At 46.5% G+C, this 15,448-nt stretch overlaps 2 protein-coding genes across 2 annotated transcripts; both read right to left on the bottom strand.

The window, feature by feature from the left end:
- Positions 1-2,712: 2,712 nt before the first annotated feature.
- LOC310781981 (C-C motif chemokine 14-like) lies at positions 2,713-4,323 on the bottom strand. The gene is made up of 3 exons (XM_083642632.1): positions 4,134-4,323; positions 3,241-3,355; positions 2,713-2,908 (listed from the first exon to the last, which is right to left on the bottom strand). Exons 1-3 carry the CDS (start codon positions 4,219-4,221, stop codon positions 2,812-2,814), a joined length of 300 nt encoding a protein of 99 aa, XP_083498758.1. The 5' UTR covers positions 4,222-4,323; the 3' UTR covers positions 2,713-2,811.
- A 4,330-nt stretch (positions 4,324-8,653) lies between these two features.
- On the bottom strand, positions 8,654-15,049 carry LOC310781978 (uncharacterized protein). The gene is made up of 2 exons (XM_083642630.1): positions 14,048-15,049; positions 8,654-10,525 (listed from the first exon to the last, which is right to left on the bottom strand). The coding sequence occupies exons 1-2, from the start codon at positions 14,124-14,126 to the stop codon at positions 9,681-9,683; spliced, it is 924 nt and encodes a 307-aa protein (XP_083498756.1). The 5' UTR covers positions 14,127-15,049; the 3' UTR covers positions 8,654-9,680.
- Between the last annotated feature and the right edge of the window lie 399 nt (positions 15,050-15,448).

A 15,448-nucleotide genomic window follows, 5' to 3' on the forward strand; every position in this document is an offset into this window, starting at 1 on the left:
ACCAGCCCTGTGAGTAGCAGGAGGATTGGAAGAAGTTGGATTTTTTGCCTTCGGCAGCTGAGAGCTGGTTTCCAGATTTTGGTCCAAAATTCAAATTGCTCCTATTGACTGGAAACTCAGCACACTAATAGAGCACCGTGGTGGTATTAACATACTTTGGTATCAGCCTCCTAACCTGAGTCGTTTTTGAGATATAAGCTTTTACATATTACATGATAAAGCATGCGCGGTGTACACCAACATAGGCCGGGTGCACACGGCTGTTTCTCAAGAAATGTGTGGGCTAGAAGGCTGACACTTGGTGGTCATAGAGTAGCAGGGGGTGCCACAAACATACCAAAAGATCAGCCTTCTAGCCCTCACCTCTCTTGAGAAACAGCCGTGTTCACCCTGCATATGTTGGTGTACACCGCGCATGCTTTACCATGTAATATGTAAAAGCTTATATCTCAAAAACGACTCAGGCTAGGAGGCTGAGATTTCAACTGCAGCCTCTCCTTATTATACAGGACCAGCCCTGTGAGTAGCAGGAGGATTGGAAGAAGTTGGATTTTTTGCCTTCGGCAGCTGAGAGCTGGTTTCCAGATTTTGGTCCAAAATTCAAATTGCTCCTATTGACTGGAAACTCAGCACACTAATAGAGCACCGTGGTGGTATTAACATACTTTGGTATCAGCCTCCTAACCTGAGTCGTTTTTGAGATATAAGCTTTTACATATTACATGATAAAGCATGCGCGGTGTACACCAACATAGGCCGGGTGCACACGGCTGTTTCTCAAGAAATGTGTGGGCTAGAAGGCTGACACTTGGTGGTCATAGAGTAGCAGGGGGTGCCACAAACATACCAAAAGATCAGCCTTCTAGCCCTCACCTCTCTTGAGAAACAGCCGTGTTCACCCTGCATATGTTGGTGTACACCGCGCATGCTTTACCATGTAATATGTAAAAGCTTATATCTAAAAAACGACTCAGGCTAGGAGGCTGATATTTCAACTGCAGCCACCCCTTTTATAGAGGACCAGCCCTGTGAGTAGCAGGAGGATTGGAAGAAGTTGGATTTTTTGCCTTCGGCAGCTGAGAGCTGGTTTCCAGATTTTGGTCCAAAATTCAAATTGCTCCTATTGACTGGAAACTCAGCACACTAATAGAGCACCGTGGTGGTATTAACATACTTTGGTATCAGCCTCCTAACCTGAGTCGTTTTTGAGTTATAAGCTTTTACATATTACATGATAAAGCATGCGCGGTGTACACCAACATATGCCGGGTGCACACGGCTGTTTCTCAAGAAATGTGTGGGCTAGAAGGCTGACACTTGGTGGTCGTAGAGTAGCAGGGGGTGCCACAAACATACCAAAAGATCAGCCTTCTAGCCCTCACCTCTCTTGAGAAACAGCCGTGTTCACCCTGCATATGTTGGTGTACACCGCGCATGCTTGGCTAGGCTTGGCTAATGTGTACTAGGCTCTATTAGGCTGTGCTAGGCTGGACTAGGCTGGGGTGTACTAGGATATATTCAGCGGTACTATGCTATACTAGAATGTATTAGGCTGTGCTAAGCTACACTGTAATGTACTTGGCTTTACTGAACTATACTATAATGTACAAGGCTCTATTTGGGTGTACTGGGCTGGACTAGGCTGTACTAGCCTGGGCTAGGCTAGACTAGGGTGAACTAGGATATACTCAACTGTACTAGGCTATACTATAAATTACTAGGCTCTATTAGGATGTAGTAGGTTGTAATGGGATGTACTATGCTGGGCTAGGCTGGAGTAGGCTGTACTATGCTGTAGTACAATGTACTAGGCTATACTACAATGTAATAGGCTCTATTAAGGTGTACTAGCTTGTACTAGGATGAGCTAGGCTGTACTAGGCTCCATTAGGCTGTGCTAGGCTGGACTAGACTGGGCTAGGCTAGACTAGGGTGTACTAGGCTATATTCAGCTGTACTAGGCTATACTAGAATGTACTAGACTGTACTAGAATGTACTAGGCTGTGCTAAGCTACACTATAATGCACTTGGCTTTACTGAACTATACTATGATGTACAAGGCTCTATTTGGGTGTACTGGGCTGGACTAGGCTGTACTAGCCTGGGCTAGGCTAGACTAGGGTGAACTAGGATATACTCAACTGTACTAGGCTATACTATAAATTACTAGGCTCTATTAGGATGTAGTAGGTTGTAATAGGATGTACTATGCTGGGCTAGGCTGGAGTAGGCTGTACTAGGCTGTACTATGCTGTAGTACGATGTACTAAGCTATACTACAATGGGCTATACAGGGCTGGTCCTCTATAATAAGGAGAAGCTGCAGTTGAAATATCAGCCTCCTAGCCTGAGTCGTTTTTGAGATACAAGCTTTTACATATTACATCCCCTGTATAAATAAAGGTAAAAAAAAAAAAAAAAAGATAAAGCATGCACGGTGTACACCAACATATGCAGGGTGAACACGGCTCAAAATGGCTCAAATGGCTCTCTGCTCCCCTCTATTGACAAAATATAGTCAGTACAGACATGTTCACGAAAGAAAGTAGCAAGTGTTCAGTAACCTAAGTTACTGAGGTTCGTGAACACGAAATGTCTTCCGGCACGAGTTGTTCATTTGCCTTAGTTTTTTGTATTGAGCACTGCCTGCTGTGCACACACTTTTATTATTATTATTACCTTTATTATTAGTATTATTATTATTATTGTTTTTACATATAGTGGGGTTAAAACACCTATTAGACCAATCAGATTGCTTGCTGAGGGTACAGACCCAGTCCCAGAATCACCCAACGTTAGCAGTTTAAGCCTTAATTTTGTGTTGTGGAATCCACATCCTTGATGATATCCTTCACCCAGGCCACAGTCGGATCAGCACAGATCTCAACACCAGTCTGCATCGTAAAGCTAGAACAAAAGGAGAAAGAGAGAGGTTGTTGTTGTTGTTGTTGTTATTGTTGCAGTGCATTTACAGTATAAGCAAACCAACCAGACATAATTCAGAGCCAGTGGAGGGATATGAACATGTCAAGTGACATGTGCTCTTTTGGGCATTCAGTCACAGTGTGATATCGGCACCTGTAGGAGTTGTGCTGCATGTTCAGGCCGAAGCAAGCCACAGTATGTCTATAATGACAGATACATTATAATGTGCCCTGAGCCTGGATATGAAATCTGCATGAAACGGAGTAGCAAAGCTCGTAAGGTTAAAGGTCAATAACAGGAGATGCAACACTCACACTACACCGCTCTTGGCACACGTGCTCTGTGTGTGGTAGTAGCTCATCACGTTGGCCTTTGGCACGCGTCTGGGGGCAAATCTGAAACAGCATTCTTGGGGACCAAAACCGCCGTCTGTGAAACGGACAGATAAGAGAAACAGTATGAATACACAGAGAGACTATTACAGTATTTTTTGTCTTCCCTCCTTTCTGTCTGTACACTTTATATACTTCTCCTCATATACTTGTATAGTTTAAACGGGGTTTAAAGCTACCCCTGAAGAAGATAGACTCTGTTTACTATGTGAGTTACGCCGAATTGAAAACGAAGTAAATTTCTTGTTCTGCTGTACTGCTTATGAAGCAAGGGAAGTACTCTTTAGTCAAATGTCCTCCATTTATGCCGACTTCTTTGAATTGGACAATTATGAGAAACTTGAGCTGTGCTGTAAAAAAGGAACCTTCCCCACAGTAGAGTTTATCAAGCATGACACTTTAATAAATTAATAAATCAATCAAATATAGTTTATACTATTACTGTTATACAACATTTACAAAGCAGTATCGCAAACTTTTGGACCATATCGCATGACTGCCGATGCTTGCTATGGTTTGGTTTGATCATGATGAATCAACATGTTTCTTCATCATTAAGTAAGAACAGTAAGAACAGCTAAACAAAAGTGTTTCATTGGTGTTACTTTTTTTTTTAACAAATCAGTTTACCACAGCTAACAATTACAATTGAAAGCTGTGCAAAATGTCCCCACAATACAGTGCATGTATTCTATACAGCATCATGTTTTTTAATGTAATGTTTACCAGGCCTGGTTGTGAAACACAGCAGCCAGGATTTCTAGACATTTCACATTATTACTGCACATGAGCGGGACACAAGGCGGTAAACTTACTCTGATGCTGAGATGCCACCGTTGAGAAAAGCAGAATGCAGACCACCACAAGGACTGGCTTCTTCATCATCATCTTCATCATCATCATAACTGTCTGTCTGTGTGTCTCTGAGTGTCTCTCTCTGTCTGCCTCGCTCTTTCTGTCATTCTGGCTTTGTCTTCCCTGACTCTTATTATGCTGTCAATTGTGTGTGTGTGTGTGTGTGTGTGTGTGTGTGTGTGTGTGTGTGTGTGTGTGTGTGTGTGTGTGCGTGTGTGTGTGTGTGTGTGTGTGTGTGTGTGTGTGTGCGTGTGCACGCACATGCAGGTGTGCACCGCGTGTGTGCACCGCGTGTGTGTGATTGTTTCCATGACAAAATAAAGACCAGAGCCCATAGGATGCAGCTAGCATGCAAACACACTGTGGTCAACACCTATAGCTGTGTGTGTGTGTGTGTGTGTGTGTGTGTGTGTGTGTGTGTGTGTGTGTGTGTGTGTGTGTGTGTGTGTGTGTGTGTGTGTGTGTGTGTGTGTGTGTGTGTATGTGTGGGGGAGGGGGGCAGATGAGAGGGAGAGGAAGGGGCGGAGGTGTGGTTTTTTAAGGGGCTGTTGTGGATTCTACGAAAAGGTAACACTATTGTGTGTGTGTGTGTGTGTGTGTGTGTGTGTGTGTGTGTGTGTGTGTGTGTGTGTGTGTGTGTGTGTGTGTGTGTGTGTGGGTGGGTGGGTGGGTGGGTGGGTGTGTGTGTGAGTGTGTGTGTGTGTGTGTGTGTGTGTGTGTGTGTGTGTGTGTGTGTGTGTGTGTGTGTGTGGTGTGTGTGTGTGTGTGTGTGTGTGTGTGTGTGTGTGTGTGTGTGTGTTGTGGGAGGGTGAGCTCCTCTTGCAGCTTCCTGTGGTTTTAAAGGGCATGGTTTGAATTGCATAATTCAAATAGAGTAATTCTTTCATTTTCTTGAAGCTGTAATCAAGTTTCAACGTTCGTAATGTCATCAAAGTAATAAAGTTACAAAATGTCTGATTACAGTCTGTGTCGCAAGTTTATATATTCAAGCCATACAGCCATGTTAAAAAATCTTGCCCCTTGAAATGACAACTTTGTTACAGTATGTTTATTGCACAAATTGATTATTTACTAGGCATCTTGTGCGCTACGCACGCTCGATTCCTAGGCTCGCCCGTTGGAGGGCTCGCTAGCTCAGCCGCTGAGTGGCCTCGCCCGCGCTGCACCTCGCCAAGCTGGCCCTGCATCTTGCATAGGAGCTCGGCTGCAACGTGGCCTCGCCCTGGCTGCTCCTTGATGGCATACTTCAGGGATGCTGGATCACCTGTCCTGGAGCTGGCAACATACAGCTGTCCATGGCTGAAGACGAGGATCTGAAGCCAGACTCCCACTTCTTTCAGTGTCTGCCCCTGGCACTTGATTTTCCTCTTATGACATCACTGATGACATCATCAGTGGGACTCTTATGACATCACTGATGATGTCACATTGCTCTGATGACATCACTGATGACATCACAACCTCTTATGACATCACTGATGATGTCCCAATGTATGACATCACTGATGTAATGACTTAAATGTTATCTATAACACTCATCAACATAAACATTCTAAATAGGCCCCAGCTCACTTCCTGTTGCAGTGTTTGCTAGTACAATAACTGACAGGAGATAATGTAGGTTCCAAACTGTTGCCAAGCAACACAATTCTGTGAAAACCGTCTATATAGGTTTATTATTCTTAAAATGCTAACCGAGAAATTCAAACAGTGATTTGTTCCCAGTGCAATGCAATTGTGGAGTGACAGATTTGTGACTGATCTCTCTGCTTAGTACAGACTTGGGTGGTTGTGCATGTACACTACTGTATGTAATGTTTGGGTTGTGTAGGCTACTGTGTCTTGCTTTGCTTGTGATGTTTCTGTGATAGTTTTTTCCATGGAGTAATACAGGGGATCCCAACCTTTTTTGGCTCGTGACCTTACTTTGACATCAGAAAAAACTAGGGACCCGAGACATTCAAATTCTGGTACACCATCGATAATATCATCAGTGACATCGCCAGTATATTATGCTTATTTTTTCCTGCAGAATTCTGACTTTAATCTCAGAATTCTAACTTTATTCTGAGAATTCTGACTTTATTCTCAGAATCCTGATAGTTATAATCTCAAAGATCTAAATAAAAATAAATATGAGTTGAGTTTGAGTTTGAGTTTTAATCATTCTGACTTGCAATACTGTACATGATTGAATTATGCAGAATGTACACTTAAAAAGAAACAATAAAAAATACACATACATTCATTATGCATTATTAAAACAAACCCCAACATCAAAAATACAATCAACGCTTAACTACAGCCCATTAAAAAGCCTGACGCCACAAGAGATGGTGGAATTTCTCAGTCTATTTGTTCAGGTTTTTGGCAAAGACAACTGATTGCCTCTGCACAGAACACGGCCAGTCCTTTCTTCCTTACTAGGAGGGAGGATGTGGTGGAGCGGGTGGTTAGGCTGCTGCATTTCCTGAATCAGCTTCACAGTGGCCTGTTCTCTTCATGTCTGCAGATCAGGTGCAAAGAGATGTCCTTGAACCCCATCATTATTTTGACAGCCCTTTTCTGAACCCTGTCCATGGTGGCTTGTTGTTTAGCTGTACAGCCCACAAGCAGTGCACTCCCATATAAAATAAAATAAAATAAAATAAAATAAGAGTCACTCACAATTTTGATTGAGGCTATGGTCCATTGATGGAAGCAGTATATAGTGACATTATGTGAATTAATGTCACATAATGCAACACTGTTTGGATCTCACCTGCAATTATTACTCACCGCCATACTGTAGGTGTCACCCAAGAGAACAAAACTGAATATCACTTTAAACATATCTATGCTTTAAACTCAGAACTATTTTTTTTTTGCAAGTGACCCTAATCACCTTCGGTAGCATTAAATTGTGTGTGGTGTTAAAAAAAAGAAAAATCCAGGCGACCCTATTTGAATTCCATGTGACCCCATTTAGGGTCATGACCCTAAGGTTGGGAACCACTGGATTAATAAGTCAGTACCTCTTCTACTGGACATGATCTCTGTTGTGCAGATGGAGAGACTCGGGTCCCTGATAACTAATAACTCGCTTGGAAGGTTCTTGGCTATCTGGGACCCGTTTCTGGCCTACTTCGACGAGGTTAAGAATGACCAGTGACTGAGGTTAGGGGAGACGGATGGTTCGCCCAGCTGGTATCTCATGGACCCCCTTGCATGGGATCCCATGCATATTGTCTTTTACAAACACATATTGCACCTTATGTGGCCGATAGCACCACACTGCAATGTTGAATGTTGATTTATGTTTTTTTTTCTTTCTTTTCCTGTCTGAGCCTGTTTCTCTTGTTCGTATATTGTTCTATAAAAATTGAAAATAAAATATTTAAAAAAGGTACCTACTACTACTCCTACTGCCACTACTACTACTACTACTACTACTACTACTACTACTACTACTACTGTACTACTATACCCCTCAGTTAGTATCTAGTAGGCTAAAGCAAAATGTTATAACCACACTCCAATAGACTGACTCTGGGCAGGAAACTCACACTCTAAGATGCAACTCTGTTTTCCCTCACGTCAACAAGATTGATTAAAAGAAAACAAGGCTGGACTGAAACCTATAGCAAAGTGACCGCCTACTTCCTGCTTCAGCACTGTACCAGCGATTTTAATCCGCCATTTATTTTCCCATAGACATTTCGTAAAATGCGTATAAAAATAGTTTTACTTCGTCAAACCAAACGGTTCAGCTATATTTAGAATCGGGAGAGACCAGAGAACATTTCACTCGGACCAAAACTAAAAAAAACAACATTGAAAAAATATTTCCTTTAAATCAAGGAAGTAAGCGGTCACTTTGCCTCTCTATTCCCAGTCCCTTGGGAAATGTTGACCAATGTATAGGCAAGCCTACTGTGTGGTGAAGTGAATGCATATGTTGTAACGAGCGGCCACCATTGTGTATTCACTTTTGTGGGTATTAAAGTTTGTGTAGCAGTGCCCGCTTTGTCCTCGGCGACAACAACAGAACTGCCGAAGTCACGCCCTCTTCCGGGTTCGGCATACCCACTAAGGTATTTTCCTCCGTCAATTTTTCCATAGCCTACATTTCGTAAAATAATAACTTACTTACAAACTTAGCGGCTCAGCTATAGGAGAGGCTAGTGTTGTCACGATACCAAACTTATTATTAGGGGTTCAAACCCGAAGGGGCTGAAACCCTATTGTTTTTGAATAAACAACATCATACAGATTTGTGGCTTAGAGGAACATATCTCGTATCACAACTAGCTCGTCCGTGGTAAGTCTACGACATTAATAATCAATCAAAATCTTATTGCAGAATATGAACGGGGGAAATACTGTAATGAACCTTTTGGTAATTAGGCAGCTAAATGCTGCTACCTTGAGAACCGGTAATTGGTTCACTGTCACTGAGGCTGGAAATATCCCACACAGGAAACAGATTGTACATACAGAAGTCACTTTATTATCTAAAACCAATTCATATAGGGCATGGGCAACGAGGTGAGGAGGTACACAATGGAACCGCACAGGTATGGCAAATGGGCCGGAGTAATGCCGGATTTATATACAGTAAGAAGAGATAACACCGCACTCTAAAGAGCTAGATATACAACGACTAGCTTAGCCACTTCACAACACAGCACACGTAGGATACTAGAGATAACACCGCACTCAAGAGCTAGATATAAAACGACTAGCTTAGCCACATCACAACACAGCACACGTACCACACAGGGGTACAGCACAGCACTACAAACTTCACTGCAAGGATTGCACACACGTCACTGCAAACGTAAAAGCCCATGAGCTAGGAGAAAACCCAGGCACCCTCCACCCCAAAACCAATATAGCGAGCTCCACCCGCTGCCTCCCCATACAGGCTCCCACACAATTTAAAAGGCTACGGTCTAAAACCTAACACAGGTAGACGAGAACAGACCTAGAGGACAGACATAAATAACATGGAGGTAAATGTAGGTTACTCAACTCGCCCGATTGGCGATGACCCCCCCCCGGGGTCTACGCTTGTGGCGCCGACCGACTCCCCGGGGAATCACGGCTTCGTCGGCGGCGCTGGACAAAGTCAGGCTTGTGGTGTGGAAACAGCATACGGCAGCGTGCCGCTGCTGAAGATCGGCTGGAGCGCGGCGACAAGGTTCACTCCTATAGCCCGGCCCTCACTGACTACAGGAACACTTTCCCCCTGGCTAACTGTCTTCCGCGCCGGCAGCCCTAATCAGCTGCGAACGCTCCCTCCCGTCCCGAGAGTGACCAGCCGAGAACAGACAGACGCTCCTCCAGCAACATGGAAGTCAAAGGCTGGCTGCCTTTTGAATGTCTGCGTCTCCTCTGGCCACACAGGTGAGAGTCATTAACATCAGGTGTGAGTCATTGTCCCTTGATTAGTTGATTGCAGGGAGACAGCCCCTGCTGTCTCACTACACTCTCCCCCCCCTTGGCAAAGGAGACTTGTCCCCAAGTCACTCCAAAGACACATTGTAGTCACGGGACCACGCTGGCGCCCTCCGGTGGCGCTGTGGCCTTCCCCCTTCGGCTCCCCCTGCCGGCCGGGGCCCTGGCTCTCTAGGGGCGCTGCTCTGCTGCTGACGTGAGGAAAGTAGGACACCCTCTGGTCTAGCGTCGAGTTGAGGCTCGCCTGGTGCAGGTACGGTCACCCTCGGATCCCGTCTCTCCTCCATGGACCTCGAAGCAGCAGACGTGTCGTTCCCTCCTCGAGACGTCCCCGCTGGCTCCTGGCGCCTCAGATAGACCCAGCTAGGCCCCCAGTGGACATCAGGCGGACACTGTGGTGGGTTGAGCTGCTGCAGTAGGTTGGATGGCTGCCTCGACCGGTCTCTCCCCGCTCCATCATGGGTTGCCAGTGGTTCTGGGTTGGATGGCTGCCTCAAACGGTCTCTCCCCCCTCCATCATGGGTTGCCAGTGGTTCTGGGTTGAGCCGCCGCCGTGGGTTGGATGGCTGCCTCGACCGGTCTCTCCCCCCTCCATCATGGGTTGCCAGTGGTTCTGGGTCAAATGGCTGCCTCGACCGGTCTCTCCCCCCTCCATCATGGGTTGCCAGTGGTTCTGGGTCAAATGGCTGCCTCGACCGGTCTCTCCCCCCTCCATCATGGGTTGCCAGTGGTTCTGGGTCAAATGGCTGCCTCGACCGGTCTCTCCCCCCTCCATCATGGGTTGTCAGTGGTTCTGGGTCGAATGGCTGCCTCGACCGGTCTCTCCCCCCTCCATCATGGGTTGCCAGTGGTTCTGGGTCGAATGGCTGCCTCGACCGGTCTCTCCCCCCTCCATCATGGGTTGCCAGTGGTTCTGGATTCGGGGAAAGATATGGCTTGAGCCGATTGAAGTGCAACACCATCTCGGGCCCTCCCTGCACTAGCACTACTCTGTATAACACCTCAGTAACCCTCTCTAAGACCCGAAATGGGCCCCTAAAGCGTCGTTGAAGTTTAGGGCAGAGCCCTCTTTTCCTCGCCTTGTTACGGACCCATACTAGCTCCCCTTCTGAGTAGAACTGAAAATTAACTTTGACATCAAAAGCAGCCTTCTGCCGACCCGATGCCCTAGTTTGGTGTCTCCGCACGGCGTCAACCACCGTAGACAAAATTCCTGCTACGCTTGTGATGTATTGATTGGCTGATGGAAACCTCTCCTTCTCACCTAGATGTAACATGATGTCAACTGGGAGTACAATCTCTCGGCCAAATAGCACCTTATAGGGTGTAAACCCTGTGCTGGCGTGGACACTGCTGCGATATGCCATCATAACATACGGCAGCAGTGTATCCCAGTTTGTCTGGTTATCCTCCACAAATAAGGACAACATTGACAAAAGGGTGCGATTGAAGCGTTCAATTAATCCATCTGACTGGGGGTGATATGCTGATGTCCGAGTCTTATGAATGTTTAGCAGCCTACATAAGTCCTGAAACAAATGAGACTCAAAGTTACGGCCCTGATCCGTGTGAATGCTACGTGGTGCACCAAAGCGACACACCCATTGCTCTGCTACCACTTTGGCAATGGTTTGGGCCTCTTGATTAGGGAGGGGAAATGCCTCTGTCCATCTAGAAAAATAGTCCCCTATTACCAGAATATATTTATTTTTGGCAGTGGTCTCGGGCAGGGGTCCCAAAATATCCAAGGCTACCCGCTCATGAGGCCTTGATGCCATAACAGATTGCAGTGGGGCACAAGGGGCTGGCCCTTGAGTTTTACGTGAGGCGCAATCCACACACTCCCTGCACCACTGTTTTACATCCCTGAACCACCCAGGCCAATAAAAACGATCTTTAACTTTTGCCTGTAGTTTCTGTACCCCCAAATGCCCCCCGGTTGTTGAATTATGTAGTTGGGCCAACACGCTGGGTACCAATGCACCAGGAAGGACCACCTGTACCTGGGAGGAGGCATCTGAATTAACAGGGGGTATTCTCACTAACCATTGGCCCTGCAGCTGTAATTGTGACCACACTGGGGCATAGCTCCGTAAAGCCGGATCATCTGGAAGTTCTATGCTCTGCCCGCCCCTTCCCCTCTTGAGACGAATTAGCTGCTGTATCGCTACATCCTCCGCCTGAGCTCTGGCTATTTCATCCACCTCAGCACTCTGGGTGGAGTCTACCGCATGGCCCGCCCCTCGAACGGCTCGTATGACAGGTTTTAAAACTGACTGGATGGCAATGAAATTGTCTGGTTTTGGAACAGTCTGGCGCCCCTCTAGAAACCCTGGAACTCTGGATAAAGCGTCAGCATTAGCGTGCAACTTCCCAGGCCTATGCACTATTTTGTACTGAAAGTTGGCCAGCTGCTCTATCCACCGGGCCAGTTGCCCCTCCAGACCCTGGAAATTGTGTAGCCATCGCAGGGAGTTATGATCAGTACGCAAAATAAATTCCTTACCAAGCAAATAATGCTTAAAATGCTTAGTAAAAGTTACCATACTCAATAGCTCTTTTTTGGTTGTTGCGTACTTTCGCTCTGACTTTGTCAAGGCCCGGCTAGCATATGCTATTACACGCTCAAATCCCCCTTCCTCCTGCGACAGCACAGCACCAATGCCCGAGTCACTTGCATCGGTGTCTAAAATAAATGGCTTACTGGGGTCCGGATAAGCCAACACAGATGCAGAAAGCAAACCTCGTTTGAGCTGTTCAAATGCATGTTGGCATACATCGGTCCACTTAAAACGCCTCCCAGTTTCTGTCAGTTGATGTAGTGGGCGGGCTATTTGAGCAAAATTTTTCACAAAACGCCTATAATATGAGGCCAAGCCGACAAAACTTTTCACCTCAGTCTGGGTCCTAGGGGCGGGCCACTCCCGCACAGCCTGCACCTTTGCTGGGTCTGCCCTAACCCCTTCAGCTGAAATGATGTGGCCAAGATATTGAACCTGGGCGGAAAACAGGCTACATTTTGAAGGCTTAACTTTCAAATTAGCCTCCCGCAACTTTAAAAGTACTTCATCCAGACGCACCAGATGTTCCTGGAAGGTGCGACCAAACACAATGATGTCGTCTAGATACACTAGACAGGTGTTCCACTGTAGGTCAGCCAGCACTACATCCATCAACCTCTGGAAAGTACTTGGGGAGTTGCACAGACCAAAGCTCAGGACATTAAATTCAAACAGCCCCTGGCGTGTAATGAATGCAGTCTTGTGCCTATCATTAGCGTCTACCTCCACTTGCCAATACCCACTGGCTAAATCTAACGTGGAGAACCAGCGAGCATTACATAGACTGTCCAATGCATCATCAATTCTAGGAAGTGGATAAGCATCTTTTATAGTCAGATCGTTTAGCTTACGGTAGTCTACACAAAAGCGGAGGCTACCATCACGTTTTCTAACCAGGACCACTGGGGCTGCCCAAGGGCTGCATGAAGGGCGGATGACGTCATTCTCCTGCATCTGCTTTATGTGTTCAGATACCTCCTGTTGTAAATGAAGTGGAACACGCCGAGGGGGCAATTTAACAGGTTTGGCATCGCCAGTGTCAATCTGGTGTAGTGCAAGATGGGTCCTGCCTAGATCTGAATCCCCAGTGCTAAAAACAGATTGATGGCGAGATAGCAATTTTGACACCGCCTCGACCTCCAAAGGGTCCAGGCCTTTTTGGTCAATGCCAAACCGGGACAAAAGAGAAGCAGTTGACCAGGGCTGGGTGGGTTTTACCCGCTCACTATCTCTCCCCTCCCCGCCATTCTCTATGTCGATACCAGCGTAAAAAGTGCCCACTTTCATACCAGATCTTAAAACTAGCTCATCGCCTGTGACATTAATCACACGAACCGGAAGGGTCCCCTCTTTGACCCGGCAAACTACACGGGCTACTAAAATGTCGCAGTGGTTTGGCAATGAGGAAGAGGGCTCCAACATACCCTCTAATCCATCCCCAAATCCAGCAGCAACGGCCCCTCTAACAATTGCCTCGCTGCGGGGGGGCACCACAGTGTCAGCCTGGATCACCACCACTTGAGGTTGGTGCACATCCTGAGGGACCAACAAATGTAATGTCTTCCCCATTATGCGACAAATTCTCTCTTTAAAATCCAATACAGCGCCATATTTGGATAAAAAATCAAAGCCCAACAGAATCTCTTGAGAGGGGATATCCGCAACCAAAAATTCAGTGACTACTGCCAATGAATCAAATTGACAGACTGTTTGCCATTGCCCCATGACCCCCATATTCCCTCCATTAGCAGCTGACACCTCCCTATTGTACTCACTTAGCTCAGACCCACCCTTGGTAATTGTCAGCCAAATTTGTTTGGGGATTATGGACCGATTGGCCCCACTATCCACTAATACCATGGATTCCAACCCACCTATTTTGGCGGCCAAATAGGCGGAGCCACCAGCATCGCTTGTAGAGGCCACACTTTGAGAAGGTGCGGGGGCAGGCATTTGGCCCTCTGTGCCGGCCCCCTCTAGTTTCCCTGCAAATAAGGGCAGTTACGGCGTATGTGTCGATCACACCCACATTCCCAACAACCACTCCCCCGTTCCCGGGACCACCCTGGTCTTGCGTTGGTGGGCGGGGCTAGTCCTTCTGGGTCTCTACTAGGATGGCCCAAACTAGTAGACATGTTTGTGGGGGCCCTTTGTAATATTGTGCCCTGCAATGCTTTAACCTCCTGGCGCAGTCCCTCCACCACCCCCAACAAAACATCCATTCTCTCATCACTTTTTGTTTTATGTTCTGAAACTTCTCGAACTCTAACATCAGGGGGAGGAGCCTGGGAATGTTCTAAATTTCTTAACAGTTCCATTTCGGCAGCTAAATCAATGGCAGATTCCAGGGTGTCTGGCTTGGCACTACGCAAACTAATACGAAAATCTCCAATGGCAAAGTGGGTTACAAAATGGTCTCTAGCTAGCAGGTCACGGGTGCCCTCATCCGCTGTCGGATAAGCTCTAACGGTTAAGCGGCGTAATGCATTACCAAATTCCCGAGCAGTTTCATTGTGCAACCTCCTCCTGCCTGCAAACGCAGCTCTACTCCAGTCGTCACTGTCACAAGGCTCTAAACACCTGGTCATGGCAACTTTCAACAGTGCATAATTGCTTTTAGCGTCAGCCGATATGCCACTATAGATGTCCCGAGCGCGCCCAGACAGAAGTAATGACATGAATTTGAGTTTAAGGGAGTCATCCCAATTGTTTACATCGGCTGCCAAATCAAATTGTTCAGACCAGTCAGTCCACTGGCGTCCCACCCCAGTAAACGTTTCCGGCATAAATACTGGACGGGGGGTGGAAAGTGAATTACCCAGATTGGGAGGCATTACGACCGCCGGATTTTCTTCACCATTCTGAATAATAGGCCCAGGTTGATTGGGACCAGCCTCGAGTGACATTTTGAGAGGTTAATCCCACCGCTGCCACCAGTGTAATGAACCTTTTGGTAATTAGGCAGCTAAATGCTGCTACCTTGAGAACCGGTAATTGGTTCACTGTCACTGAGGCTGGAAATATCCCACACAGGAAACAGATTGTACATACAGAAGTCACTTTATTATCTAAAACCAATTCATATAGGGCATGGGCAACGAGGTGAGGAGGTACACAATGGAACCGCACAGGTATGGCAAATGGGCCGGAGTAATGCCGGATTTATATACAGTAAGAAGAGATAACACCGCACTCTAAAGAGCTAGATATACAACGACTAGCTTAGCCACTTCACAACACAGCACACGTAGGATACTAGAGATAACACCGCACTC

The sequence above is a fragment of the Poromitra crassiceps genome (genome assembly GCF_964638095.1).
Source record: "Poromitra crassiceps genome assembly, chromosome: 9".
Taxonomy (NCBI): domain Eukaryota; kingdom Metazoa; phylum Chordata; class Actinopteri; order Beryciformes; family Melamphaidae; genus Poromitra; species Poromitra crassiceps.